Source organism: Melanostigma gelatinosum (assembly GCF_949748355.1).
Source record: "Melanostigma gelatinosum genome assembly, chromosome: 7".
Lineage (NCBI taxonomy): Eukaryota > Metazoa > Chordata > Actinopteri > Perciformes > Zoarcidae > Melanostigma > Melanostigma gelatinosum.
This window is the reverse complement of record NC_136640.1, coordinates 11283342-11309807: the sequence shown is the minus strand read 5'-3', so window position 1 is coordinate 11309807 and position 26466 is coordinate 11283342. Positions and strand designations below refer to the sequence as shown.

The 26466-nt window shown below is 43.1% G+C and overlaps 2 protein-coding genes across 4 annotated transcripts in view; both read right to left on the bottom strand.

The window, feature by feature from the left end:
- Positions 1-1054: 1054 nt before the first annotated feature.
- Positions 1055-18371, bottom strand: mettl16 (methyltransferase 16, N6-methyladenosine). 3 transcript variants are annotated; one of them, XM_079271214.1, is made up of 10 exons: positions 18255-18371; positions 17980-18120; positions 12064-12251; positions 11184-11324; positions 10795-10910; positions 10464-10606; positions 8036-8105; positions 6679-6768; positions 2277-2453; positions 1055-1911 (listed from the first exon to the last, which is right to left on the bottom strand). In XM_079271214.1, exons 2-10 carry the CDS (start codon positions 18105-18107, stop codon positions 1228-1230), a joined length of 1737 nt encoding a protein of 578 aa, XP_079127340.1. In that variant the 5' UTR covers positions 18108-18120; positions 18255-18371; the 3' UTR covers positions 1055-1227. The 3 variants fall into 3 exon arrangements, with proteins under 3 accessions (XP_079127340.1, XP_079127341.1, XP_079127342.1); XM_079271215.1 differs by having other exon boundaries at positions 17980-18145; positions 18255-18368; XM_079271216.1 differs by having other exon boundaries at positions 17980-18117; positions 18255-18340.
- Positions 18372-20577: 2206 nt separating this feature from the next.
- Positions 20578-26466, bottom strand: part of LOC306780005 (lissencephaly-1 homolog) — a 28710-nt gene continuing 22821 nt past the window's right edge. The window contains exons 7-11 of the mRNA XM_079272162.1: positions 25317-25419; positions 24970-25198; positions 23831-23932; positions 23562-23718; positions 20578-22479 (exon numbers count right to left, since the gene is read on the bottom strand). Coding sequence (XP_079128288.1) covers positions 22406-22479; positions 23562-23718; positions 23831-23932; positions 24970-25198; positions 25317-25419 — 665 coding nt within the window. The 3' untranslated portion in view covers positions 20578-22405. The remainder of the gene's footprint in view (positions 22480-23561; positions 23719-23830; positions 23933-24969; positions 25199-25316; positions 25420-26466) is intronic.

Here is a 26466-nt window from a genome sequence, read left to right as displayed (position 1 = left end):
TTACATCTCATTGATGTATTGTTCAGAGGGAAATATTGTACTGTTTTACTCCACTATATTTATTTGATTACTTTTGTCACTTCGCAGATTTAGATTAATGCTAAATATAATTAACAAATACATGGTTACATTTATGGGTTGATTGCTGTCAAATCATATATTACATAACTCTGAAATGGGCCGTTCAGCAAGAGTACTTTTAGTTTTGGAACTTACAATTGTATGCACGGCTGTCACAGAGTACTGTGGTGTTGCTACTTTAACTGAAGTAAAATATTTGAGTACTTCCCTCACCATGGGGCAACATCTGCAACTTCATAGTTATAAAACGTATGATAGTCTAAAACAATCCAGATTTACCGTATTTGGTCTGGGAATACAAATATAGGTGAGTAAAGATAAATAAACATCCTCAAATTCTTTTTTTTTGTCCAGTCAGAAAGTGAAAAACCTAAAAGATAGTCAGTGTACAATGCTGTGAAAGATTAAAACTAAAACAACAAAAGCAGAGAATTCTCACATTTGAGGGGCTGGATTATCAATTATTATTTCAGCCCAAAATGGCCCAGGAATAGCCAGACTATCGACTTTCTCTCACGCGCACGTGCACACACACGAAGTCAATGTCCTGGTATAACCGAGGGTCACGTAGTGCGAGTAGGAACTAGGCTTCTGCTTGCAACACACAATGGCCCTGGATATCTCGTTGTCTTTTCCTGTTATTCACTCAGCTCTGGTGAGGAAGTACGTTCCCTACAACAGAGTTCTAATAGTGGCCCACGATACTAAAGGTTCTCCAGGCACAGGAAGGGCCGAGGGGCTCCAGGGACATCCTGAATCAAACAGGCAAGAAATACTGGGATCAACTTCTGAAGCCATTCACCGAGAAAACTTCTCATAAAGCAAAAGGATTTAATCTTAAATACAGAAGATCATGACAGGAATATCGTCCCTTTTAGAAGAAAAGCAAACACTGTGCTCTTGTGGCCATTTGAATGTACTGCATCATAAATAAAATACCGTGTGTATAAAAGATGCACAATGAATTCGAAAACATGTTAGAAAAATTTACATTTATTGCAAATGTTTTAAAAAATCCAAGAACAAAAGACCAACTACCTGAAAAGGTAAACGGACCAAGTACAAGGACATTGTGTAAACTACTAATTATCAACTGGAATATATATCTCCAGAAGTCAAATCAACAAAGATAATATTTCTGCTCCTTCAGGGCTTAGCGACAGACCGTAACATGGTGTTCTTCAGGTACGTGCACAGCTGGTTCATCAGGTCTTTGCTCTGACCTTCGACCCAGTGCATCTCAATCACTACATCGCTCTCCTCGAGCATCACGTTCAGCAGACACTTAAACAGGAAGTGCTGGACTGCAGCCGGGCTCGGGGGTCTCTTAGAGGGCGGCTCCCCCTCTGCAGCAGGTGTTTCCTGTGGGACCGTTTCCTGCCCTGTGCAGGTAGAAGGCGTCACGTCCACATCTTCCCCCGGGACGTTTCCTGAGACCTCTTTCTGGTCTGCTGTCGGGTCACGTGTTGCATCTTCCCTCGTCTCATTTGAAGGGGCGTCATTTTCAATCTGCTGACCAGCTGGCTCTTGTGCAGACGTAGTTTTGCTTGGAGCGCTCTCACCCTGGCATTTGCTCTGTCGTGTGGAGGCAGACTGGTTCTGAGACGCTGGGGTTGTTGTTGTTGTTGTTGTTGTTGTTGCAGCAGCTGCAGCCAGAGTGGTTTGAGCGCTGGTTCCAGCACAGTGAGGCGCTCTGGGAAGCTCTCGCAAGTGACGCGACCCTTCGCGCCCTTCGCGCCGCTTCTGTCGTCCGTGGATCCAGGTGTTCTCCAGAGCCGTTAGAAAGAGGCTCTGCTCCTGCTTTCTGCACGGGACGCGCTTGTGCAGCACCTGCAGAGTCACATGAAGACAATCTGACTAATGATGCGGTTTACTGGAGATGTAGGATGTACTAGATGTGTGATTCCTGTCAAAAGCACCCAATTCCACCTCTGCATTTTCACCAGATGCAACTATTTATTGAGTTTGTATTCGCCACGGGAACTAATTCAAAGTGTCAAACAATATCAGTGCACTCTGTCAGAGACAGACACAGATTGAATTTAGCTGTTGGCTGATCTGGTCCCATAAAACCAACGTCTCAGACTCTGCAGAGCAGACTGTGCGGACTTGCTAGCTTAACTTTAACTTTAGAGAGGCTCAAACTTAACCTTGTATTCCTCTTCTAACCGTGGCAGTGCCGCCCTGAAGCTTACCCGCAGGTCACTGAGTGTTTTCATCAGCAGAGCAGCGACGCTGTCCACGGGGCCGCGGGCGGCAGCACCGCCTAAAGCCGAGGCTTTGGCCTGCAGCTCCTTCAGTCCCGCCTCTGGAAGCGTGAACGACAGCGGCTTCTTCACCTTCTCCAGTTTACGCTTCTTACTGGGAGGAGACTGAGACGAAAGGGAGAGAGAACAAGATGATATAAGTAAGGAGTCTATAACATCTCCACTCTGGACGCCTTCAAAAGGGCCCTCAAGTCCCATCTGTTCGCCAAGGCTTTCGGCCCCTAGTTTACTTGTTCTGTTTTTCTGACTGTTTGTCTAAACTGTTTTTGTCTAAACTGTTACTCTTGTAAAGCGGCCTTGGGTCCCCTGAAAGGCGCTATATAAATTAAAGTTATTATTATTATTAGTGTGTTCTGTATTTTGCCTAAATGTATGCCGATGTATTTTCCCCACTTCATTCATCTAATACTTTAGATACATTTTAAACTTGACTACATTCTTTTCTTTAATCTAGTCTGTTCTATTGTTTGTTCTGTTCTGAAGCTCTTCTGTGTTTTTAAGTGACACATTAAGGCACCGTGACTCGATTGCTTGAGAAACTCAGAGATCACAGTCTGTGTATTTGTATCATGAAATGTTTCTGTGAGGAACATTTAACTCATAATGAAACAGTCTGTTGAATACTGATGCCTCAATATAAGTAGAGCAGACGGTCAGAGCGATGACTGGCTATTTCTATGTAGTTTTATTTAATGCTTGTCATCGCCGTTGGATTCCACGCACTCCTTGTCGCTTTAACTACCTCAGGAACCAACAGAGGGCAGTGCTTTGCACAAAGTGCAAGCTGCTCTGCATCTTCTTGGTACAGAGAGACAAAGGCGTTTGCACGCAGGTGACATGCTTGAACACTTAGACAATTGATTGCAACTAAAAGAATCTTTCAACAAATGTCAAATCTCAATGTGTGATAAAGCCTTAAAATACCCCAAACACAAAAAAAAAAAAAAAATCACAAACTAGTATTAATCACGAATGATTGATTACATATATGTGTCACCATCTTGTTTATTTGTACATATAACGTATACATTTGTCTTGAGCTTCTATCACCTGTTGCTCTAAAGCAGGGATTCCCCTGGGGGTGCGCGAGCTGCCTCTAGGGCCGGGGTCTCAAACTCCCGGCCCGTCATTTTATGTGGCCCGCGAATCCGCCAGCAAAAAAAATAAAAAGTTAATTTTTTTTTTTTTTTTTTTTTAAGTTAGACTTGATAATAAATATATCCCCATAGTCGAAATTATGAGATAGAAAGTCGAAGTTATGAGATAGAAAGTCATAACTATGATAGAAAGTCAAAATGATGAGATTGAAAGTCAAAATTATGAGATACTTAAACACAGTCATAGAAGCAGCTCTTTGGCTGGTTACTGTACATTTAACATGGAAATGTATTGTGAGTACATTGAAGACTACTTTAAACTGTGAATGCAGAGTTATTTAACAATATGTTACGAGTAGTGACATTTACAACCGGCCCTTTGTGGGCGACCATGATGCTGATGTGGCCCGGAGTGAAAATGAGTTTGAGACCCCTGCTCTAGGGGGTGCATGAGAGGGGAAATGTAATGGTGGTCTGATGGTGTAATAATTAATATAAAATATAATTTTCACAAAATAAAAACATGAATGTAACAGACTGTCTCATGTTTGTCGGTCTGGTGTTGACGATGATATGTCCCTTGAGGGTTGCCCTAGCGAAGGCGCAACCCCCGCCTCTGGCCAAAGGAGAAAACAATAATAAAGAGAGTAGCCGTGGGCTGATACAAGATGTCTAATCTCCCGACTCCAGTTATTACTGTATGATAAGTGCCCTTATACACGAAGCCAAGACGCTCGCTTACATGCATTATAAAAATCCCCCTTGTAAGATTTGAATTTAAAATTAAAAACGTACAATTTAATAAATAAATGCACTTCTGCTCCTGCCGCCAGACTGTCTTTTACGTACACTAGCTAGCCTAACGTCAGCTAACGTCAGCTAACTTCATTCATTCAGCAACATTCATGCAAATATGATAAACTGGCTGAAAATCGGGGAAACTGTCAGGTGGGACATCTTTTGTTGACGGATGTTCGTTACACACCACAAGAGGGTGCTCAAACCCCACGAGCTGCTCCTGAAACACTTGTTCCTTATTTCTAATCCCCTCTCATGTCACGCTGAGATGGCAGTGGAGGTCATTACCCGACCGAATCTGAATTAAACGCCCTGCAGCGATCATACCCTTCACGACCACTGCAGCAAACAAGTCAGAGCTGCACGGGTGAGTCACTGCAGGCTGGCAGAAATTGGGGAAACAGCCCGGGGGGGGGGGGGCACTCTACTGTGACAGAGCAGACAGAATGGCCGACTGACCTACAAACAGCTGAGGGAAGGAGCAGACTGTGACCGTCACACTGCTGCACTGATCTGAGGCAACTTTTGATTACTTTGAGGCCTCTTCTTTTTAAATCACAGTGTGTGATGAATATATTTGTGTTCTTTCTCTGAATGCTCTTAAGAACAGAGGAATCTGAAATAAAGTACAGTAAATAAATTCACATTCCTGCATCTTAGTATTCATTGAACAAAGGCTCCGTCTTCACTCACGGTAACAGCGTGTTCCTGATCATGTATATATTTTAGTTGGAGTAATGCATGTTTTGAATGAATGTGTTGACGATGAACACTGCCTTGTTACAGCTTCTTGTGTTTCGTATTGTCTCAGACGTCTCTTCCCCCTTTTTCCTCCACACGCTGCAGCTCATTGTGCAAGGAAATCAATGAAATCCATCAAGCCAGACCCGTCTTTGTACGCAGCATCCTTGACACAGATTTGTACAACACATTGGTGTATGAACTCACACACACAGAGTCAACATGCACGGACACAGAGACAGCCTTACAGACAAAGAGCATGAAACCCACATGTGTACAATGAGACATGAAACCTCCACAGAATCACACTGACTCTGCTGCTCTTTCACTCCATTATTAATCCTACTTACACTCTCACCTCGCTGCATGGTCTCCCTCTCTCACACACTCAGAAAATATGGGTAAATGACCAGCCCACAGTAAAAGCCTGGCCTCATTTTAAAAACGAGGCTAGTAAAAGCCTACGAGTCCAATAAGAGCTGTTCTCTTCAGATATGTCATTCAATCATCCATCTTGATGGATGAGTGGGTACGCACACACACAAAAACAAAATGCTGCAGATTTAACCTTCAGGCAAACATTGTAAATCTTCTCCCGACCCCCACTTCCTTCTTGTAAAGTCCCAAAACCCCCCCGAGTGGACTCCTGAACTCTGGACCTTCTTGAACCCTGTCTTGCCAGAGGCCTGTATGAGCAACAACACGCCTCGAGGCCCAGATAAAGCCCGGCGTCCACCGTCTACATGCGCTCTAATCTCACCATCCAGTCTCTCTCTCCCTTTGTCTGTCTTTGCTGGATTTCTTTATCTACATCTTTTCCTTCGACGCAATTAATCCATCCTCTGCATCTTCGGCTCTTGGTAATTAGAATTGATGTGACACATTGGTGGAGTTCCCCTTTAAAGCAGCTTCAGTCCATTTGTACCCAGCTCTGTTTTGAGGACGACTTCTTGGACGTGAGATACAAGTCAACCTTGTGAATCCAGAGTCAGATTGTCTTTAAAGTGAAATAAACCAATCTGCTTAAATAAAGTCAGAACAGAGCAGACAGCAGGGAGAAAGAGAAGATGAATATAGAGTAAAGGTTGTAAAAAGAGGGTGAAGTAGGTCACGTTGGCATGCATGTCACATATGTTATCGTCTATATGGAACTTTAATGAATGAAGTGGAGGAAGAGGAGGAGGAGGGGGGGGGGTTTCAGGAGGAAAAGTAGGCCAATCATTCTGCACAACTGCTTTTATGCTGAACAGGCTGACCGCCTCCACCGGCCTTCATCTCTGACATCACTATGAGCCTTTAGCTGTTGTGGCTTCTTCACTGGCCCTGCTCTCTCACTGGCCAGACGAGGACAACGGTACGGCGTGTGTATGCACGCAGTCCTGCCCTGGCAACTGTTGTCTGGATACAGCATGTTAAAGAAAAGCACATAAACATATTCCCAGAGGAGGAGGAGTTAAGTGCTTCTAATGGAACGAGGCTGAGGGGAAAGAGGATCAGTGTGGCGAGGGGTGAGAGGATGGAGGTGGTACATAATTGAGGAGGAGGCTTTGGGGTGAAATATGGAACCAAATGAAGTCTATTCCTTGGTATCATCATATTGGTACTGAATTTCAGTATCCAGCTACAATCACCACAAGACAATCTGTCAAGGTTTAATTGGGCAATAAGGAGAAATAAAATGAGCTCAGACTTACCGGAAAAATCACGTCATCATAGAAACTCCAAGCCAGCGCCCAGCGCATCGTCCGTCCCTGGCAGAACTCCGTGTGTGTTACTTTAGGTACCTGAGGACAAAAGAACATAAGAGGTATGATTAGATGTGATCAGCACGTCGTCGCTGGCTGCATGCAGCAGATCAATTCACAACGAACACATTACTTCAACAGCAACAATGCTTGAGTGTCCACGTTTGCGATGTGATGAGAAAACCATTTTATATCATTATAGCAGAGAAATTCTGCCAGTAATTTATATATTATATGATTGTTGTATATTATAAAGTCTTGAATGTTTTAGAAGAAAGTAAAACGATTAATGAAAACATCAACCCTTCGTCCATCATTAAAACAGCTGGAGCCACTGAACTAGTCGGCTGAACTGAGTTTGCACAGTAAGTGATAAAATGTAAAACAGCTCGACATAACCAAATAATTTTCAACAGACCGCGACACTATGACGCTTCATCCTTGAAAGTGTTTTTCCTGCTGCGACTTCTGGCTCCACATCTCTAGTAGTGGGCGAGAAAGTAAAGCTCCATGATGTGAAACACTTGAAGTGTCTCTCAGGACCGCTTCAGTAAATATGAGGAGGAGGAGGTACACGAAGATAAAGATCACAGAGCTCTGTATTTGAGATGCACGCATTTGCTAAATTAAAAACACGAGAGACGAGGAGACACTGGAGAGAGGATGGAGTAACGGGTGATAAACACATTAGCATATTAACTAGGCCGGGTTTCTGATTCCACACACTTTAAAAACAGTCTCCTCTCTGGACGTCAGCCAAAGCTGCACTCACTCTGATGAGCGGCGACAGCCCCCCGAAAACCTCTGGAGGAGCTTTGAGGGACGGCAGGTGGAGCTTTTTTCCTTACGAGCATGTGAGGGAAGTGAGTGGCACAGGACCAGATGCCGGCAGCAGTCAGGAGTCATGTGCTGGGCTATTAGTTAGGCTAATGACGCTAATGCCCGTTATCTACAGAGCGCCGTGTGACCCGGTCATGCAGCGCTAACAGAAATCAGCTCCTTCACGGCTTGTTCGTGACGCAGCTTAGTGGGCAAATTTGAAAGAGCTGATGAGTTATACGTTTCGCTCGGTTTTCTGCCGCTCTGATGGCGACGAACCGTCTGCTTCCAACTGTAATACAAATTCCCCGAAGAGCGTTGTGGCTTCAGAAGGCGACGGTTGTTTTAACAAGCTATTATCAAAGCCTGCGCAGAAGGGGCACCTCCCTGCATGAGCGAGCCCAGATCACAAGCTGCGGACGTTTCGTAACTCTTTGATTGCAGAGGATGCAGATGTATTTGTGCGTTCGCCTCGGTTGGTACTCACCCCTTGCTTCCTCAGCTCCTCTTTCAAAGGTGCCAAGCTACATTTCTTCCCCAACATGCAGCTGTACCACCTGCAGACAGAAGAATCCACATCAACCAGCTGCGTGCCGCTGCGTTAGCGGGCATGAACTATCGAGCAGAGATCAAACGAGCAGAGATCAAACGAGCCGAGGTGAACTTTGGGGAGCAGCTCAAACACAGAAAGCACAACACGACAGGAAAAACATCTGTGTGTGTGTACAGTGCACTGATCTTGATCTTGATCGATGAGCAGTAGAGTCCAGCCGGGGAAGATGGAGGAAAGATAAACACACCAGGGAGTCAGACTAGAAGGAAGTAAACCGTGTCACGGTTTGTTTAGTTTTCACTCAACATTGTTTAAAGCTTATTATCTTCATTTAATCGGCACAGTTTAGGAAGTAAAAGATAAAATGTGATGAATAGATAGGTTAAGCATGCATGTATCCTACAAACTCTAGTCTTAAGTTCCACTGGGAACAAACATATTTGTTTTGTTCACCGTCGTAGGTCCTGTCGATTCCAACTGCCAGTTAATGGAAATGTTGACGAATCTGAGTCGCTTCCAAAAGGTGCGGCCCCAGAAATAAGAGTTTGAGAATTAAAAAGTCCCTTTCTGGCTATATATCTGCTGAAAAAGTACTTCTGCCTCCTCTCCATGATTTTTGGGTAAAATTTTATCAAATCTATGTTTTTTTTTGAGTGAGCAAGTCAATCAAAAGAAAATGAATGATCATTTCTTCTTAGGAATTAAAAATAATTCCAAGCAAAAAGCCACTGAAATGTGAGAATAAGACGAGGTTCTAAGTCCCATATTGTTAATTATTGAATATATTTGAAGACGTTGGGCTCAGGTACACCCTGACATTTTATGGACAAAACAATCAAAGACAAATGACTATTGTCTATGGTTAAGAGGAACATAAATCAAGGGACCTAAATGTGATTTTAAGAACGGTTAGCACATTAATAACATCTATTTACACCAGTTTAGATTAATATGAATGTATAGCAGTGCAGGATATTGCATTTCTTTTTTTCCTCTGACTTGTGGCCAAACCTAAGCGCTAGTAAATAGTTATGTTTCTGAATGTACATAAGGTACAAAGTTAGAGTCACGCCCAACGACTGCAGATGGAGTCACATCTTAAAAACAGTTTTTACTTGTGATTGACGGAGAGGACGATGATCTGTAATCAGGCTCGGGAGGTTTGAAGATGCCCGGAGGGGGGGGGAGGGGGCGGGAAGAGCAACATGTCAGCCTCGGTTGACAAAATGAAATATTGAACAGCTCTAATATTCACAGATGTTCCCCACTTTTCGACACAGTGGGGGGGGGCTTCCCCCTTCCACCGGCAGCTTTTCAAACATCCCAGAGTGTGCAGCTGCGTTGGCGTCCACATTCTCTATTGAAGTATGTGTGATTACACTCTTATGAGCAGAGATGGCAATTTTCATATCAATGGCACGATAAATGAAGAGTATCACCTCGTTTCTTTACTGGGGTTTTGGATGCGTGTTATTCTGGGGAAACAAGGTGGCATGCCCTGATCTGACACTAATTACACTTTGGTGGAAAGAAGAGGGGAAGAGGAGCAGGGTGTGAGTGGGGAGGACGTCTCAAAGGACCAATCGGTGAAGCTGACAGGGTTTCCATGGGCACCTGGTGGCTCAGGTGTCCCAGCATGCATTTGGGAGTGACAGAAGCTCCGGTTGGTTTGGCCTGAGCAGCAAACCTGTTAAAAAAAATATATATATACTGGCTACACGAGTGCAACACAGCCACACAGGAGCAGGCAGGTGTTCAGATGGGGCCCTCTCAGGAGCGCTCATCTTTCCAGCGACGCATTATTTAAACCCCCACACACACACACACACACACACACACCCTGTAGGAGGCCAAGCAGGTGTGGCGTGTCTAATCAGCTTTAATAGCGCCACTCTGCAGCTCCCCCTATCCGTGGCTCACTCTGCTGCCCCGGTGACAGCTCTGGGAACGGGGGAGGGTAAAGCGACGGCCGCTGGAGACACTCCCACCCACCCAGCCACCCAAACACAGCTGTTCCCTGTGGTCTCCCGGATACAGTACATGGGTGAGCTTGTGCCACAATCATTAAACCAAGAGTGGGTGACGGCTCCATTAATATGCAGCGACCCATCTGCACGTTTCACCTCTTGGTGTCTTCCCTTCACTGGTGCTCTCAGCAGCCATTAAAACCTCTCCAAAGAGAACCAAAGTGCAGTGCTCTTGTTCATCCATCTGCCACTTCAGATCTGTAGCTGTGCAATATGTAGCTGTGGTTTAAATTTGATCTTACATACAATATAAAATACACCAACGCCTATACGGGAGGAAATCGTGTTTGAGTCAGGTTGGATTTTGAAGATCAGAGTCCGGCTCTTTCTCTCACCGCAAGCGTTTCATGAGCTGCAGGCTGTCGTGAATGATCCTCTTTACGAACTCAAGTTCCCCACCCTCCGCCATGATCTCCGTCACCCCGCCTGTGTTCACCGAGCTGGGTGGAGGTCGCCGTGAGTTCCTGGAGTTCACCCCCTGGAGAGAGCAACAAGACAGACAGAGATTAAGATGAAATCCTATTAGAAGCCTGTTACTGTCGCGTAAACAAACACAGCGAGCAAGTGCAGTGTTGACTCAATGAGCCAAACGCGTCAAAATAAGTCCATTTCTAATGTAAACGTGACACCAGAACAATGTTAACATTGAAGAAGGGAAACACTCACCTTTGCTTCAAGCTGATTGGCAAAGAAAGGAGGGTTGCACATGCAGAAGTCGTACACTATTTCCGTCTCTTCTTTCAAGGCGTCCATCAGGAGAGTCTTCTGAGGGACTTTGACAACTAGGAAAGTGGAAGCACGCAGAGATGAGGCAGGGATTTGTCAGTTCAGTGGTTTAGCTCTTCATGACAGCTCTTGGGAATGAATGAATGAAAAAAACTGTCCAAATCTGTGGCCTTCGAGATGAGACACTGATATTGAAAGCCATTTATTTGTAGCCAAAGTTATGTCGTCTTCCTTAAAGACACACTAGGGGAGCGACTGTACAAACACTTCACTAAAAGGCTGCGGTTTAACGGCTTGAGATTCAGCGTTCGAGAGTGGACCACATTTACCTTTAATGAGGTCAGACATGTTGTTCTGCTCAACGTTTCTCGTCGCGTAGTCAAAGCAGATGTCGTCCACCTCTGTGGCCAGAAAGTACCAGCCGTTCATTGTGGCTCCCAGTAAGGGGTAGATACAGGACGCACCAGTGCCTGAGGAAACACACACAAACACACACACACACGGCAGTTTGAGGATGTGTGTTCATTAGGAAGATGAATGGTTATGTGTTTCATTGGCCAATATGGAAATGTGTTGTTTAAAGTACATGGTAAAGAGATTATAACGGACAATAAATGTCAGTTCCAGCAGCGGTTATTAAATCCTCCACACATGACAACATTGGACACAGCCGCACAACTCGGTCCAGGCTCAGATAAGTGGCACCGGTTAGTAAAGGACACACGCAGCGGTGATCCATCAGGGAGCAGACAGATTCAATCTGCTTACAGAAAGATGCAGGGTCATCAATCAGTGACCCGAGGTCCTAAAGACAGACAGACACACACACACACACACACAGTCTTTTCTCTGACTGAACTGGCAAACACGCTGTGACATGTGGGTGAGGATTTGGCTGCCGAGTGCTGGGAACACTGGGAACGACTGGGCTCATGTGTACCAGCTGGAGGCACCAACTGACATTTTGTGTGCCACACTGAGCTGCTGGAAGCCACATCCAGAACAAACAGGAGCAGGGGTCCCAAATGTAAACTAACTAGGGGACACTCACGTGAACAAACGGGTTGTTTTTGATTTTTTTTTGCTCTCCGTTACATGAAAAGTCAGCTTGATGTATTCGGAGCAGCCTCACCAGGATGATGATCAAAGGTAAACAATCGCACACAGTAAAAGATGGGGAGAACACGAGACAAAGAGCGGCGGTGGTACCGATGTCGATGCCCCTGCGCGGCTGCTTCTGGCCGTCGATGAGGTCCTCCACCCAGTGGATGTAGTTGAGGCGGAGGGGGACGGTGGGGATGAGGCGCTCCAGAGGGATCTGGATGGTCAGACCAAAGTCCTCCTTCAGCAGGGTGCAGGTCAGCGCTCGCACCGCCTGCGGCTCTTTGAAGTTCACACTAGAGGAGCAACAAGGATGGCTCAATGAATTCATGTGCGCATCTAAATCCTACTGCAACAAAGGAAGATTCAGGTTTTGGGGCTTTTATTCCGACTGTTATGATTGTATCCACAATTATTTTTTTATTTAATATAAACCACTATTTTATGAAGTCGTAATTTTTGTTTTCTCCTCCAAATACGTTTTGGTTGATGTTAACCCGATAGTCATCATTACCGATAGAAACGGTGACCAAAGCTTCAAGAATCAAACTTATGTTGAATAAAACTACAATTTCCCTTTAAGGATGATTTCAATTTCGTGACACGCTGATCTTCTCCTAATACTGCACTTCATTAACCCTCTGCTCCTCCAGCCTGAACCTCATTACACACACACACACACACACACACACACACACGACCTTCGAGGTTCATCGCCTTCACTCTGTGTGCTGGAAAAACATTTTATGCTGATTAGCAGCAACTTCTTCTCTCATGTCAGGAGTTTTTTTTTTTTTCCTCTCTGAAACGAATGCATCACTTAAAACACATTTAAAGCTCGACTTTGAATATCTCTGAGCTCAGTTTGTGGTATTTTTGAAATTTTGCAGATATGTGGATGGTATAAAAAAAAAGATTTAAATAACCAGCAAATATGGCTGAAATTATATTTTTTCTAGATGTTTCTCCGATTATTTATTATGACTTATGATTTTGCGAATAAAATGTCCATTGAAGTCGGCAGCTCTTACTTTTATTTTTAACATAAAAAACACGACAAGATAAGACCAGGAGGATGAGGTCATTGATTAAACACAAATACACATAAACACCCACGGTGAAGGAGTTTAGGTGCATTTGCCCCAAAGAATTAAAGCAAAAAGAGAAATAAAAAGTAGAGAAAATAGAGCGTTTTACTGTCTCCATTTATCTTTTTCATTTCCAACAACATAGAAGAAGATTTCAGCCGAGCAGACAAGCCCACCGTGTTGGAGTAAAGATTGTGGAAACAAAAAGCAATAGATGCGATTGGAAATAACATTTTAATCTCAGTGATAAAAGAGACGGATGCAATAGAAAAATATCTCTTGTTTAGGTTTTGTGGTGAAGTTTACTCATCAGCCAACAACTAATCAATGGGATCTCATCTGTTCACGTCAGGGAAAGAAAGATTATTAGAGCTGCTTACCAGAAACCCTGTGGCCCCAAATTATGATTCATGATTAACTGTTTTTTCAGATCAATGATTGGGAGTACAGTGATGGTTGGGCCGGGATATTAAAGGGCACGGCACAACGACGGCCTCCTCACAGCAGATCCAGCAGGTGAAATATGTAAATGTCCAGATAGTCAAATGTATCTGCATGGTAATAACTGCTGGGCTTTCCAGTGCTGCCAATTGCTCAAGTCTAAATGTGGCATCAGAGGTCAAAGTTGTTCATTCTCTTCTATTGCCAAGAACATGTTAAATAATAATTATCTGAACACAAAACCGGTGTGAAAATTGAACATTTCATTAATTAAGGAAGTGAAAATCCTTCCACAGATGAACGTCTCTTATATCCCTTAAATATGACGACTGAATTAAATGTCAGTCAGGCTGTTGCATTTTTAATACCCAATCATGCCTCCTAGTCCCACCCCTCTAACTGTCTGATCTGAGCCCCCACCCCCCTCCTCCTTCCACAAAAACTGAAACAAACCAGATATTTATTTTTATTTTATCTGTTCCTCACTTAAGCCCCAATCACACCCCCCACATTTCTTCTGTTGCTGCCTCTGGTCTGAGCTCGGCCCGCCGCTATCAGTCCTCCACACCGACGCTCCCTAAATGAAGGGAGACGATTCTCCCCCGAGGATTGAATGAGTGTCTCCCCAAGATTACTCTCATCCCTAACTCACCGATTAAATACTTAAAAATCCAGTCGATGAATTCATTGGGAAATACAAAACCACACTAATCCCTCAACTGATGGAATGGCAGACGGGGAAACGGGGGAAATAAGAGCCACATTTCTGCAGACAGCTAACGAGAGCGGGTACCACACACGAAGGGAGACACGAATCCTGGACATCCGTTCATGCAGCAGGCAAAGAGAACAAATGGCAACTGACTCCAGCCTGATCAGTGTGCAATATACTACTGAACCTATTTGTTTAAAGGAAGAGTAAGAAGACTTCTGGACATTAAAAATGTTTTGTTTTCTTGTAAAAGCATGTTTCAAACACATCTGACGGACTCCCAATTTTTTGTAGCATTTTGTAGCCTTGTTACCATCGTGGCTCCGGGAATGTCGGGATGACAACCCATCAACAACCGTTGGATGGATTATCATGACATTTTGTAAGGATTTGCATATTCCAGATGCCTTCCTTCATAATCCTTAAAGTACTGGATTTGCTGTTGTTGAATCTAATGTTCAATTAGATATGATGTTCAATGTCCTGAACAAACTGGAATGCACATACAACTTCGGGAGGAATTGGAATAACTTCGGTGATTCTTTTTGCCACCCATCAGGTCAAAATTTTAATTTGAGCAATACCTCAACCTCAGGTGACCATGGTGAACATCATGGTAGCATGCTGACTTAAGTATGTAGCTCAAAGGACCGCCGTGCACATGTACTACACTCCTACAGAGAGGCCAGCATGGCTGTCAACTATTAATCTTGCTCTTTGATTGATGGCTTAAATGATTCATTTTGATTTTCTGTCGATCAGCTAATCAGACCTACTAATGGTGACATCACTAAATAGACAAATGTTAAATGGAAGTAGATCATGCAGTCTTATAGGACTCTGACAATTCAATATAATTCATCGTCTTTCAATGGAATCATGGTGAAATCATATATTGACATATTGTAATACTCAATTACCTTGTCTCAGTTGATAATAACAATATACTTACTCAAAACCTAGAATATCTGATCAAACTCTGTTAAATATAAACCTGTCTTAATCTCATTACTTTGTATTTGGGTGCATGCATGTAAACATAGCCAGTGTTTGGCTAGAAATCTTCCTTGTTGTCTACAACAAAAGCAGCACATAACTTCTGTCTCGTCGTCTACTTCCCCAATAGTCTAAAGTTCCAGCCCCAACACTACCAGCCCATTGTCTGTCTGTCTGTCTGTGAGCCACAGACTGACAGAGACACTACAAAGTGATAATTAACACCTGTCACACACAGACATCCAGGCAAGCTTTTTCCAGCGTGCCCACACATGCAGATGCTTGGGCCCGTCGTAAGATGATTGACTGGCCACCTCACAACCACAAAGGACCCGCCCACACCGATATGTTCACACACACAGATGTTCAGACTCGCTGCAGTGACACCATGTCAGCATTCATCTGCATAACACAGACAATAACAAGTGATTACCTCACTGAGCAGACGAGGTACCCGTTTCAGAAAAACCCAAACAAAGAGGGAGGAGAGCGTCTCCGCGCTGACAGAGGAACCGCAGACCTCAATAACTGTCAGCTCTTACAATCGGTGGCATTTTGCTTTGTTTTGACAGACATCTGTATCAACTGAACAAAAACTAAATTCATTAAAAAAAAAGACACGTCGACAGGTCTCGCTGAAAAGACTCGACCAGCTTAACCAAGATAAATCGTAAATGCTAAGTAAATAAGACTGGGTTGCAATGCAGACACCAGCAACCCTTTTATGACACTAATAATCTGCACAATATATAAAAAATGTCCTCAAATAAATAGCAGAATTATTATCTAAATGAGGAACCATCGAATGAAAAAGAGGAAGAATTGGATCAAGCCTTTGATGCCAACTTTCCGTGCTCGACAGTTGTACATTCTCGGCAAAAGAGAAACATTGTTGCTAAAATTAAACAGTTTACGACATAAATCTGAAACATAAGTTGCAACAAAAGACCCCGAACGACAGAAGAGGCAAAATTCGATAAAATCTATTTTTTTCCAGATAAAACTCTGATTACTGGAGGAATACTGCAAACTGTACTCGTATATTGTAATAAACGGCAGGTGTAAGTAGCACAGGTGTAAGTAATAACATTAACGACGTCTCGGTAATACACAGGGGGTCTGACTCTGACACACCTGGATTTAATGCAGCCTTTATCAATGAGTCACACCTGTGCTTTACCTGCATTTAAAAAAAACATGCAAAGAAAGAAATGACTTATTTACAAAAACTAAAAGCCTCTGATTTATCCATTTACTCCAAATTAGGTTGTTGTCTCAGGTTTAAATACTTATCTACGTGTTATTAGTTTAAATTTAATCTAGTTCCAGTTTATTTCCCACAGCAGCAGCAATCATGAGCTGACGTTGTTTGAAGTCACCACTAATCACTCACACACACACACACACACACACAGTTTGAGGAGTGAAACAAAGGAAGCTGACGGGGAAGTTTTTGATTGACACGCCAACCTATTGTTACAATTGGAGTTCAGTTTAAACCGCCACTCACACATACTTTGTGAAGTCTCTCCAATGAATAAAGAGAGCATCAAGCAGAGGATGGAGTGAAACGGAAAAGAAAAAAACTTTTGCTGTTGGGTCCATTAATCATGTGTCCAGCCTTTCGTCCTCCTGCTGTTGCCAGAAGCTGAACGAGCAGTAAAGACCAGACTGAGTCAGCAGCAGTGCTGAATGAGATCCTCAGGGCTGCACTCTGGTGAAAAGGTGTTTCTGTACTTCAGTATGCTCACAAAATGGCTAAAAACATGTGGATAATGTATGATATCCTTGATTATTTAATTTCATAACTATGGACATTAATATGCTGCTAACACTAGTCTCCACTCTTCTGGTTTCAGGCTTTGCACAAAGAATTCAGAAGTGAGGTCCGCCACTGGTGTTGGCTGATAACGTGGCGGCCATCACATTACATGCATTCATAAAACAACAGAGTTGGTTGTGTAGGGTTAAAATACTGTGGATATTTCTGAGCTCTGAGGAATGTCCCAGTCTAAATTATTAGGGATGCTTCGATCCACCATTTTTCTCCACCCAACATCAATTCCGACACCTCAACGTCATAGTTTTCTCCATATTTTAAATCTGTGTGGCTCAGTGTGCACGGAGCTCATAGGAATGAGGCCATTGGTCGCTGTGATGCTGAAACGGTCGGCCATGACTGAATGACTGAATCTGAAAGTGGAACCACCGAATTTTATAGTGACACACACCAAAAGACCAAACAATGAAAGTAATAATGTGGGTCGATCACGTCATGGCGGATACCCAATCAGCTTGAAAGGTCAGCATCTGCACTGATACCAAGTTGGTGTCTCAGATCAGTACATCCCTTGTAATTGCATAGTTGTAGTTTCCACCAACTTGGGGCCTTTGCGTGACCCAGCACCATCGTATATATATAACACACCATCCACAAAGTCATAATTTGGACATTTCTGTCACTGAAATCTTCTTTGAGGGGAAAAAAAACAACGGATGCAAAGTAACAAACATGATTTCCGGCAAACAACAAAGGTTTCTTCCATTTCAGTCAATACAAAGACGCAAAATCAAAGATGAGGATGTGGACAGGTGATATAGAGTGTTTATGCAATAAAAACAAAAATAATAAGCTGCTGTGTGGCCATCTCCAATACAACTTAACTTATGATAATAGTTTGAGATTTGAGATCAGGGATGAGTAATATGATACACTTCAGACTTCTTTAAAATACTAAACACACACACACACACACACACACACATATTGCAGTCTCAGGTACTCACACAGGTCGTCCAGCAAGACTGGTGTGCACGTGCTCCTGGAAGTCTGGGTATTTTGAGGCCAGGTAAGCAAAGTCCGGCGGCTTATCTTTGTAACGGTTCCGGGGATGCATGGACTTATTCAGAGCCATGAGCACAGCCCTGCTTTAGATGGAGGGAGAGGGTGAACCTACAGCAACGACAGGCACCAACTAAATATAACGTGCACCCTGATAAGAGCACCGACTGAACCTTTTAACGTTTAACGTAATATGTAGCCAGTATTTGTGCCGGCCTACCTTTTAATGTCGTGTTGTGATGGAGCCTGTTGTTATTTTCCGACTGGTGGTAACTTTGTTGGACTAAACGACTGAGGAGAAAAAGCTCTCACAACTCACGTTGACAAAACGTTGCTCACTCTCTTCCGGGATGTTTGCCGCGTCACCGCGCTACGCCAATGCGTGTTGACGTCATTAAAAAAAGAAAAAAAGGTTCCACGTAAAGTGTCAGATCATTTTACTTTACTTCATTTCATTTTATTGTTACTGTGTAACTTTATTTTACTTCTATTTTATTTGAATTCACTTGATTTTGTTTTTTATTTATTTTATTTGACTTTACTGCGGTTTAATTCTGATCTAATATCTGTTTTGATAAAAGCATTAGTTATCAACAACCTTTTTTGCGTAAATAAAGGTTAATTTCAGTCCTTTCTTTTACAAAAGTAATTTGACTATTTTTCAACATAAACAACTTTTCTTTATCTGAGAATTATTAATTCACGTTTTTCTTGGAACTTAAAACAAATAGTTTTCTGCTTCTTCCTTTGCTGTTCTTGTTTAGTTGTTACCATATACACGCTTTGATTGCACCTTTCTTTTACATTAACATTTATATGATAAATGCAGAGCGTAAATGTTCTTATGATCCATTTGCATTTAAATACAATAAAATGAATCCCTCTGCCTCACTTCAAATGAACTGGAACTCACTGGTGGGAAATTGTGCTCAATTTTGCTCCGAATATACTTTTTCTTTTAAATAAATGTCACCTTCAGTATAATAACAAACAATACAAATGCAGATTTGTTTTTCTTATTTTATTATATCGCAAACAATAAATGACATCCAGGTATATTGGTAACAGTTTGCTGAGTGAAGAGTCAGACCTTAGTGGCGGAAACATCATGAGCTCTCCTGTAGGAGCTGGTTGTGCAGTCTGAAGCCCTCGGCTGTGGTTCACAGGCAGCTAGAAGACGGGTGGAAACGACCCACAGACAGGTGGTCAGAGCCCGTCTGTGGACAGTCAGAGCCCGTCTGTGGGTCGTTTCTCACAGCAGAGCAGAACAGGGATTGTTTGGGACCTGCGAATGGGGAAAAGGGGGATTTTTCTTCATCAGGGCAAACACTTGCCCACAACTCCAGCAGCTGTGTTGTATCTTTATCACAGATTCTTACAAAAGAAGCAGAACACACATCATCCTGACCTTTCATAAACAACCTCTGAGTAAAATCAAGGAAGGGAATACGTTTTTAATTTACATTTTACGGTCTGGCATGTCATAGTGTGTCCCTGAGGAGACTAGCGTCATTATTAACAACAAAAGGAGACTTATTACTCAAGATAAACCAGATTGTACTGACAGACGTCTCCATTTTTGGCTTCAGCTAGAACATTTAACACACAGGCATCTTCCTTATTCATGCCAAATTGTACTACAAAAAAAAAAAAAAGTATCTGCCTCAGAAGTTAGGACAGCAGAAACAGCTGATAGAAAAAAAAAAGAGAAAAAAAAAAGATCTTTGTAAGGGGGGCACACACCAAAAAGGGAGACGTGATTTATATTTCCTGAAAGAGGGTTTCTCCTTTGGGACGTCCTAGTCTGCCACAATCCCATTGCATTTACAGAGGAGGAGGAAGACCTCAACAGAGCTGTCTGAACTCATCGAGCCAGTCGACCAAGGCCACCGCAATGTGAGAGGAACAAGTTGATGCTTTGGGAAGTAGGCTACACGTATCCGCTGTCTTGCTGAGAATAGATGAGTCATGTTTGTGCGATACTTTTGTATTTTACTGGAGAAATATCAAATTCACCATTTACTAAAAATAATATAATTTATTCCCCTTCTTCATAGCTTCTTAGTTCGTTCTGGTCTTAGTCAATTAAGATGTATTTTAGGTATCAATTGGTTTTGATTAATCTATTTTTAATGCAGAATGACATCTCTGGTGAACAAGATTCAAAGAGGCGCTTAATCGTATCAGTAGTTTCTAAGAATTTCTTTAGTCCTAGAGTCTAATGTTTATGCTAAGCTACGCTTCATATATTAATGTATCGATATTCTCATCTCGCTCAGCAAGAGAGCAAATAAGCGCATCTCCTCAAAAATGTCCAACTACTTCCCCCCTCTCACAATTCAAACCAATTGGCCTTCGATGGGATCCAATATTTAAGATTTGTAGAATAAGATCGCGCCAACAGCTCTGCGCCCGGTGCAGGTTCACATGCAGCGGTGCTACATCAACAGGTCACATTAGGCTTTGAGCAGCAGATCACCACATCCAGGACACGCAGAGATAGAGAGAGGAAGAAGCGGCAAAGAAGCGAAGATAAAGATCAGTTAAGCAGTGGAAGTCTTTATTAGCCGAGAACTGCATTGGAATGAAAAGGCTAAATCAGAAATGCATTTTATCAACATCATTAAATTTCAATGTTGCCTTTGGTCATCATTAAAAAGGACCAAAGATTTAGTGAAAACAGGGATGTGCAAGATTAATGAATCACCTTGTCAGCTACAGTTAGAAGCAAGATGTTTCATTGTTTAGTCCTCCAAGGGGAGTGGAATGGTTGTTTCTACAGCGTGGACTGGTTTACAGTTACAGCTCCACAAAGATCAGAAGCTGAACATTCGAGGGAAGCCACTCAGAAGACGCGCGAGTGGATCTGTGGGGTTTGCCTGTAGAGATCCTTGCTGCTCGGGCTTTTCTTTTGTTAGCTTCCTCCCCCCTTACAGTAAGTCTGAAGCAGGATCAAACACCTCAGCATCAGACCCCTCTACAGACAAACACAGCATCCACAGATCACCTAGCACGCCTGCTGCTAGCATCTCCTCACTAATCCTAAATTCCCATCCAGTTCATCCTTTAGTGCGATAATACAAAATTGCCAAATCTCTTAATAACAAGCTAAATTTACATTTCATATTTTCACAGAAAACTGATTTTTTTTTATTATTTTCTTTTTACTCAAAACCATTTTTATAATGCAGAACATATATTGCACCCCTCAGAAATTCGAGATCTTTGCACATCCCAGATATCAAACCCAGGGGGGCTCGCTTTGACTCATCATGGCGTTAATGGTTTTTCTCTTTAGCGGGAGAACAGAGCGTCTTCTGGCCCTACATAATTCCTATGGTATACCGAACCCCGGGACCGGGGACTAGAAGTGGACAGAGGCTTCAGTTCAACCAAAGACTCGCATGCAAAGGTCACAGGAAGTCTTCTCCAAAAAAAAAGGGGGGGGGGGGGGGGGCGCACACCGGGTCAAGAACTGGAGCTGAACTCCTCTCAAGTGATACTGTGAGCCAGGACTTGCTCTCTACGTTTTAACTTTTCATTCCTTGCTGCAGGTTCATTAAATGGGATAATTTACCTAAAGCCTATAGCAGTGGTTCATGTGCCACCATGACAAGAGTACAAAGCTGGTCTTTAAGCCCCCGAAGGTCCAAGGACAACAGTTTGAAGTATTCGTATATACACAGCCATTAAAATATTACCTCGTTCCACATGAAGAGAAATGGTATGCACACTTGAGAAGTGATGTTATAAAGCTAGAGATTATTTCAATAACAAAGCCCCGCAGACAATCTCATCGCATCAGAAATGCTTTTCCAGCCTCGTCTCTTGAAAGTTTTCACCAAGCTAGGCACCAACAGACTACGACAGTGAAGGAGGGAAATTACAGAAAAGAAAGAAAAATTCCAAAATAAAAAAATAGACAAAAATAAATCTTACACATAAAGACACTGTCATTTCTTAAATTATGTTTTTTTTTTTAGTGCCCTACATTTTACACCCAGTCAAAAACATCTGCCTTCGGTTGGTCGGTAAGGCTGCCCCCGTGGTAAACCTATGGTACTTCTAGACGTTATGTAAATTTACAGTATACAATTTTGGATTACCATGCAAGAATACTTTTTTGTGTAACATTTAATAGCTCGATCTACATCCAGGAATAATTTACATAGAAGGACAATAGTTATTGGACCAGAGAGCGCGATAGGTAAATAACCATGGTGGTAAGTGCAGCCGGAGATGATGTGCGGATGAGGTTTAGGTTAGGTGAGGGGGGAGGAGGGGAGGATGAAGGATGGCATTGGGGAGGGGGGATCCAGAGGAGCGCCTGGGTAATTGGGGTGGTGGTGGTCCGATCCTCCAAGGTCAAAATCAGCGGCACTCCCACACTTTTACTGTTTGATCTACACTCCCAGTGACCACGTAGGGAGCAGCCTTGTGGAAATCTGTAGGAGACACAAAAGATCATCAGAACAGAAAGAAAGGAAAAACATTTCAATACAACATCTGAACGCACCTCAGAGAGATGCATGAGAGAACTTTCAGAGTCAAAACCAGAGTTATGAGGTACTAACGGTGGGCTAACCCACGGAAAAGGTCTAAATATTCAGTATTTAGGCAGAAAATACTAGAATCGTACAGACAATGAGCGGATAAGATCTCTGTCATTGACGGCCATTTCCACCTGTGTGAGAATAATTGACCAATCAGAGCTTTGTAGTCGTGATTAAAGAACGGGGACGTCGTCTTCCAGAGCAAGAAAAATAGCTGCATTCATAAAAAGATAATGAAAAATGGCCACAAAAATAGAGAGATTGAGTTGAACTACTTGGGCTCGCTGGTTGGTCGAGACGATAATGTTATTACAGTGTTCCTGTTTGAGACCTTGAAAGTGACATCATTGACACATCGCTCACTACTGGTTGGTTAATGAACGATGAACCGGTTATCAGGCTATTTAAATGCAAACAGCTTTGGGGAAGCCGCTTGTTATTGTGTTAGGACAAATGCGTATTAAAATGGGGGAAAATAATACTTTTTTTTCTCAATGATTTCAAACAAAAGGTGCTTTGTCTTTTTACACACTGCTCCAGAATTCATCACATCAATAGCTCACAGCGATATATCCTCTTTGGTTTGAAGGAGGATTTAAGAGGACTGGCTTTCAAACGGCGTGCCAAGGAGAAGTTGGCTGAAGAGCTCCTCGAGAGAGTTAGCGAGCCTTGATCTGCTGAAAAGCTGCAGATACACAGAGGGGGAGGCGGGAAAATCCTGGAGCGCTGGTCTACCTCTTAAACCCCCAGCTGCTCAGCAACCCTCAGGACCCTGAACACACCGCGGTGGAAGCACCGGGCTTCTTTACCACGATTCAGCCTTCGGCTACAGCACATGTTTGTGAAAGCAGCTCGACTGTCCAATGCACGTTGAATAAAGAGGTTCCTGTTGCACCTCGGGAGACCGACTGGTCAAACAACAAGGATGAGGCTGTTTACATTTGTTTTGAGGGGGTGGGTGAGGGGCTGCTTACCCAGAGAGGTAACAAAGTGTTCGTGGGCACACAGGGTTTTCATGCAGCGCTTGTTCTTGTAGTCCCAGATCCTTAAGGTCTTATCGTCTGCACAGCTCACAATAAACTTGCCTCCAGGGTGGAAGAGGATTCCACGCACCCAGTTATCATGGCCGACCTGGGAGACAAACACACGCTACTGAAGACACTCGCTTCAACAATATACAATGTTTTCTCTGGATCCAAACACATGAACATAATGAAAGGCTTTAGCCGGGGATGGTCCTCACCAGTGTCATAAGGCACATGCCAATGCTAACATCCCACATCTTGATGGTTTTGTCTCTGGAGCCGGACAGCAGGAACGGGCCCGGTTTACCACTCTTCTTAGCCTGGTTAAGAACAACAAAAACAGGAATTGAATGGTGCAAAACTAATACTAAGTAGAATCAACGACCAAATACTAGTAACTATTTTGAATAATATCATCAATTCTTGTTACGCTAGAATAAAAACAGGACTCTTCATCAATGGGGAAAGAGAGATTAGCTTAAATAAATTCATTACCTGCAACTCATTGTCAGGCAAACTGGGACTAACAGTCACTACCTGCTGGGTGGTTTTAACTGCTTCAATGGAGATTGTGTGCAAACAGGCGTATCTAAGCAATAACCAGAGAATCAGTGGAGCCGCGTTTCACTGCTTTGGTCTGTTAAAATGTTTGGGTTTAAAAAGATCAAAGCAGAAATGAAGCAATCGTGAAACTGATTATTTAATAAAATGAGCAAACATCATAATCAAAAAGCCAGATTTCTTCATCTCTACCAAACAACCTTGTTTTGTGTTAAACATTTTATGGGTCAATATATAACATACAAATGTGTCAATAATAATCTATACATTTTCTGCGTAATTTATTCATTTTATTTGTGCTCATTTTTCTGCCAATACTCTCTGTACTGTTTGCATGTAATTAAATTAAAGAACAAAAATACAATAAATTAAGCATTTACTGTACCAGAACATCCCAAATGAATACCTGGGGTGTTTTGTGCATGTTTCACTTCAGTTAACAAACAAAAACACCAGAAATCAGCTTCTGTACAAGCCGAACAGTGTTTTAACTGCTCACAGGTTAGACTGCTGCCGGGGCAAATATTGTTTCAATCTGACAAGTTTACAATTAGACACACTTGAGATCACAAGGCATGAGGAGGGAGGCCATGCTGATATCCAGCCAGATTATGCACTTCACTTCAAGCTGGTCGATTCTTGTAGCGAAAGAACACAGTGTACATCTACAGTGCGTCATTCAACCCTTGCTTATAGATAAACCTGTTTAATTATGAGTAAAACAAGACCCGCGGGCTCGGGCGATTTGGCTCTGGATTCCACCAAACCCTTGAGGTGTGCAGATGTTTCCCTTTACCTCGGAGCCTGTGGCGTCTTGGATGGTGGGGTGGGCGCTCTCCGGTGCCCAGGCGATGCACTCGACCACGTGCTCGTGCTCCCGCAGCTCGGCCTTGCAGTCTTTGGAGGCCACGACCCACACGCGCACCGTCTGGTCGTTGGAGCAGCTGGCGATCAGCGTGCCGTCCTGGTTGGGCCGAACCATACGGACCCACTCCCGGTGGCCCGTGAAGGTCTTCACACAATAGCTGATCCACAGACAACAGTAAAGGAGTCAGCATGTTGTCAGAGTGGATGTGATTAACAGAATAGCATGCTTTACCAACAACAACTGTGGATTCAAGGATGTTTATGGAGGGCACGTACCCAGTTGCCACCTCCCACATTTTCATGGTTTTGTCCCTTGAGGCAGAAACTATGTGATCTCCGTTGGGCATGATGGCTACAGAAGAAACATTGTGGTCGTGTCCTGAAAAACAGAGCAAAACAAGATCTCAGGAAACCAGTAGACTCAACATTTAAATTGAGGCAAAATTCACCAACAATTTTTCAGTTTGTTTTAAGTCTACAGCCACCAACAGTGCAAAAAAAACCCTGGGTTTGGTCGTAACTAGCCAATTAAATGACAAGCAAGGCAGCCAATTAGCTGGAGCTTACTTTGTTCCGCGGAGAATAAGAGATGGCTAATTACCTAGATGCTGGGCCATATTTAAGCTGCTAAACAGATGAAGACAACAGTAAGTGTACTCTAAAAGGCCAGCTTGTCTGTGCGTGTGTGTACATTCACATGCCATTAGGCTATAATGATGGGTGGCAGCGACACAGCAAAGTGCTATCTGGGGCTGAAGAGGATAATTAAACCGCTAACCAATTTGGCACTAATCTATTTTACCACTTAGCATAATTTTCTTAAGGTGTAAAGAAGAAAAAAAAGGAGGAACGGTTGAGTGGATGAATTTAAAATGAATGGAGACGTGGGTATAGAGGAGGCTGGAGAGGAAATGGAGCAAAACTAGACAGCGGGCTCAATTTAACAGGTTTCAGACAGAAATCAGTGTAAACTCAGCTCGTCTGTTTGAGGAAGTGAGCCAGGAGCTCACACCCTCCTTTACAACAACAAAAAAATTGGCAACTGCTAAAATATGCTGCTAATTTTTAACAAAATACAGTATTTAAAACTGAAGCTTGAATGCAAGAAAGCCAGATCGTTTCTCGTCTGTTCGCTAAGGAGGCTTATTTATTTCACTCATTTTCATTGATGTTTGCTTCACAGCCAGACATTAATGGGCACTTCTAGCAGACTGATGAAGAGGAGAACTAAATGCTTCACGTTGTTTGGGCTGCTGCTGGCTGGCTGGCTGGCTGGCTGGGGGGGGGGAATCCTTAAAATCAGCAGGGCCTGAGGGCACATGTAGACTGCTGCAATCATTTACTTGGCAATTAGGGTGTGAAAGTGGGGTGTGTGTGTGTGTTTGTGTGTGTGTGTGCTATGCCTGCAGAGAAGACAGTGAAGATG

What these genes read in the sequence shown, in the direction of transcription:
- mettl16 (XM_079271214.1), bottom strand. Translation starts at nt 18,107, where the DNA reads ATGGCTCTGAATAAGTCCATGCATCCCCGGAACCGTTACAAAGATAAG. An exon ending in CAGCTCATGAAACGCTTGCG is followed by an intron (nt 8,106 to 10,463) that starts GTGAGAGAAAGA and finishes TTCTGTCTGCAG; the next exon opens with GTGGTACAGCTGCATGTTGG. An exon ending in AAACACTCAGTGACCTGCGG is followed by an intron (nt 1,912 to 2,276) that starts GTAAGCTTCAGG and finishes GTGACTCTGCAG; the next exon opens with GTGCTGCACAAGCGCGTCCC.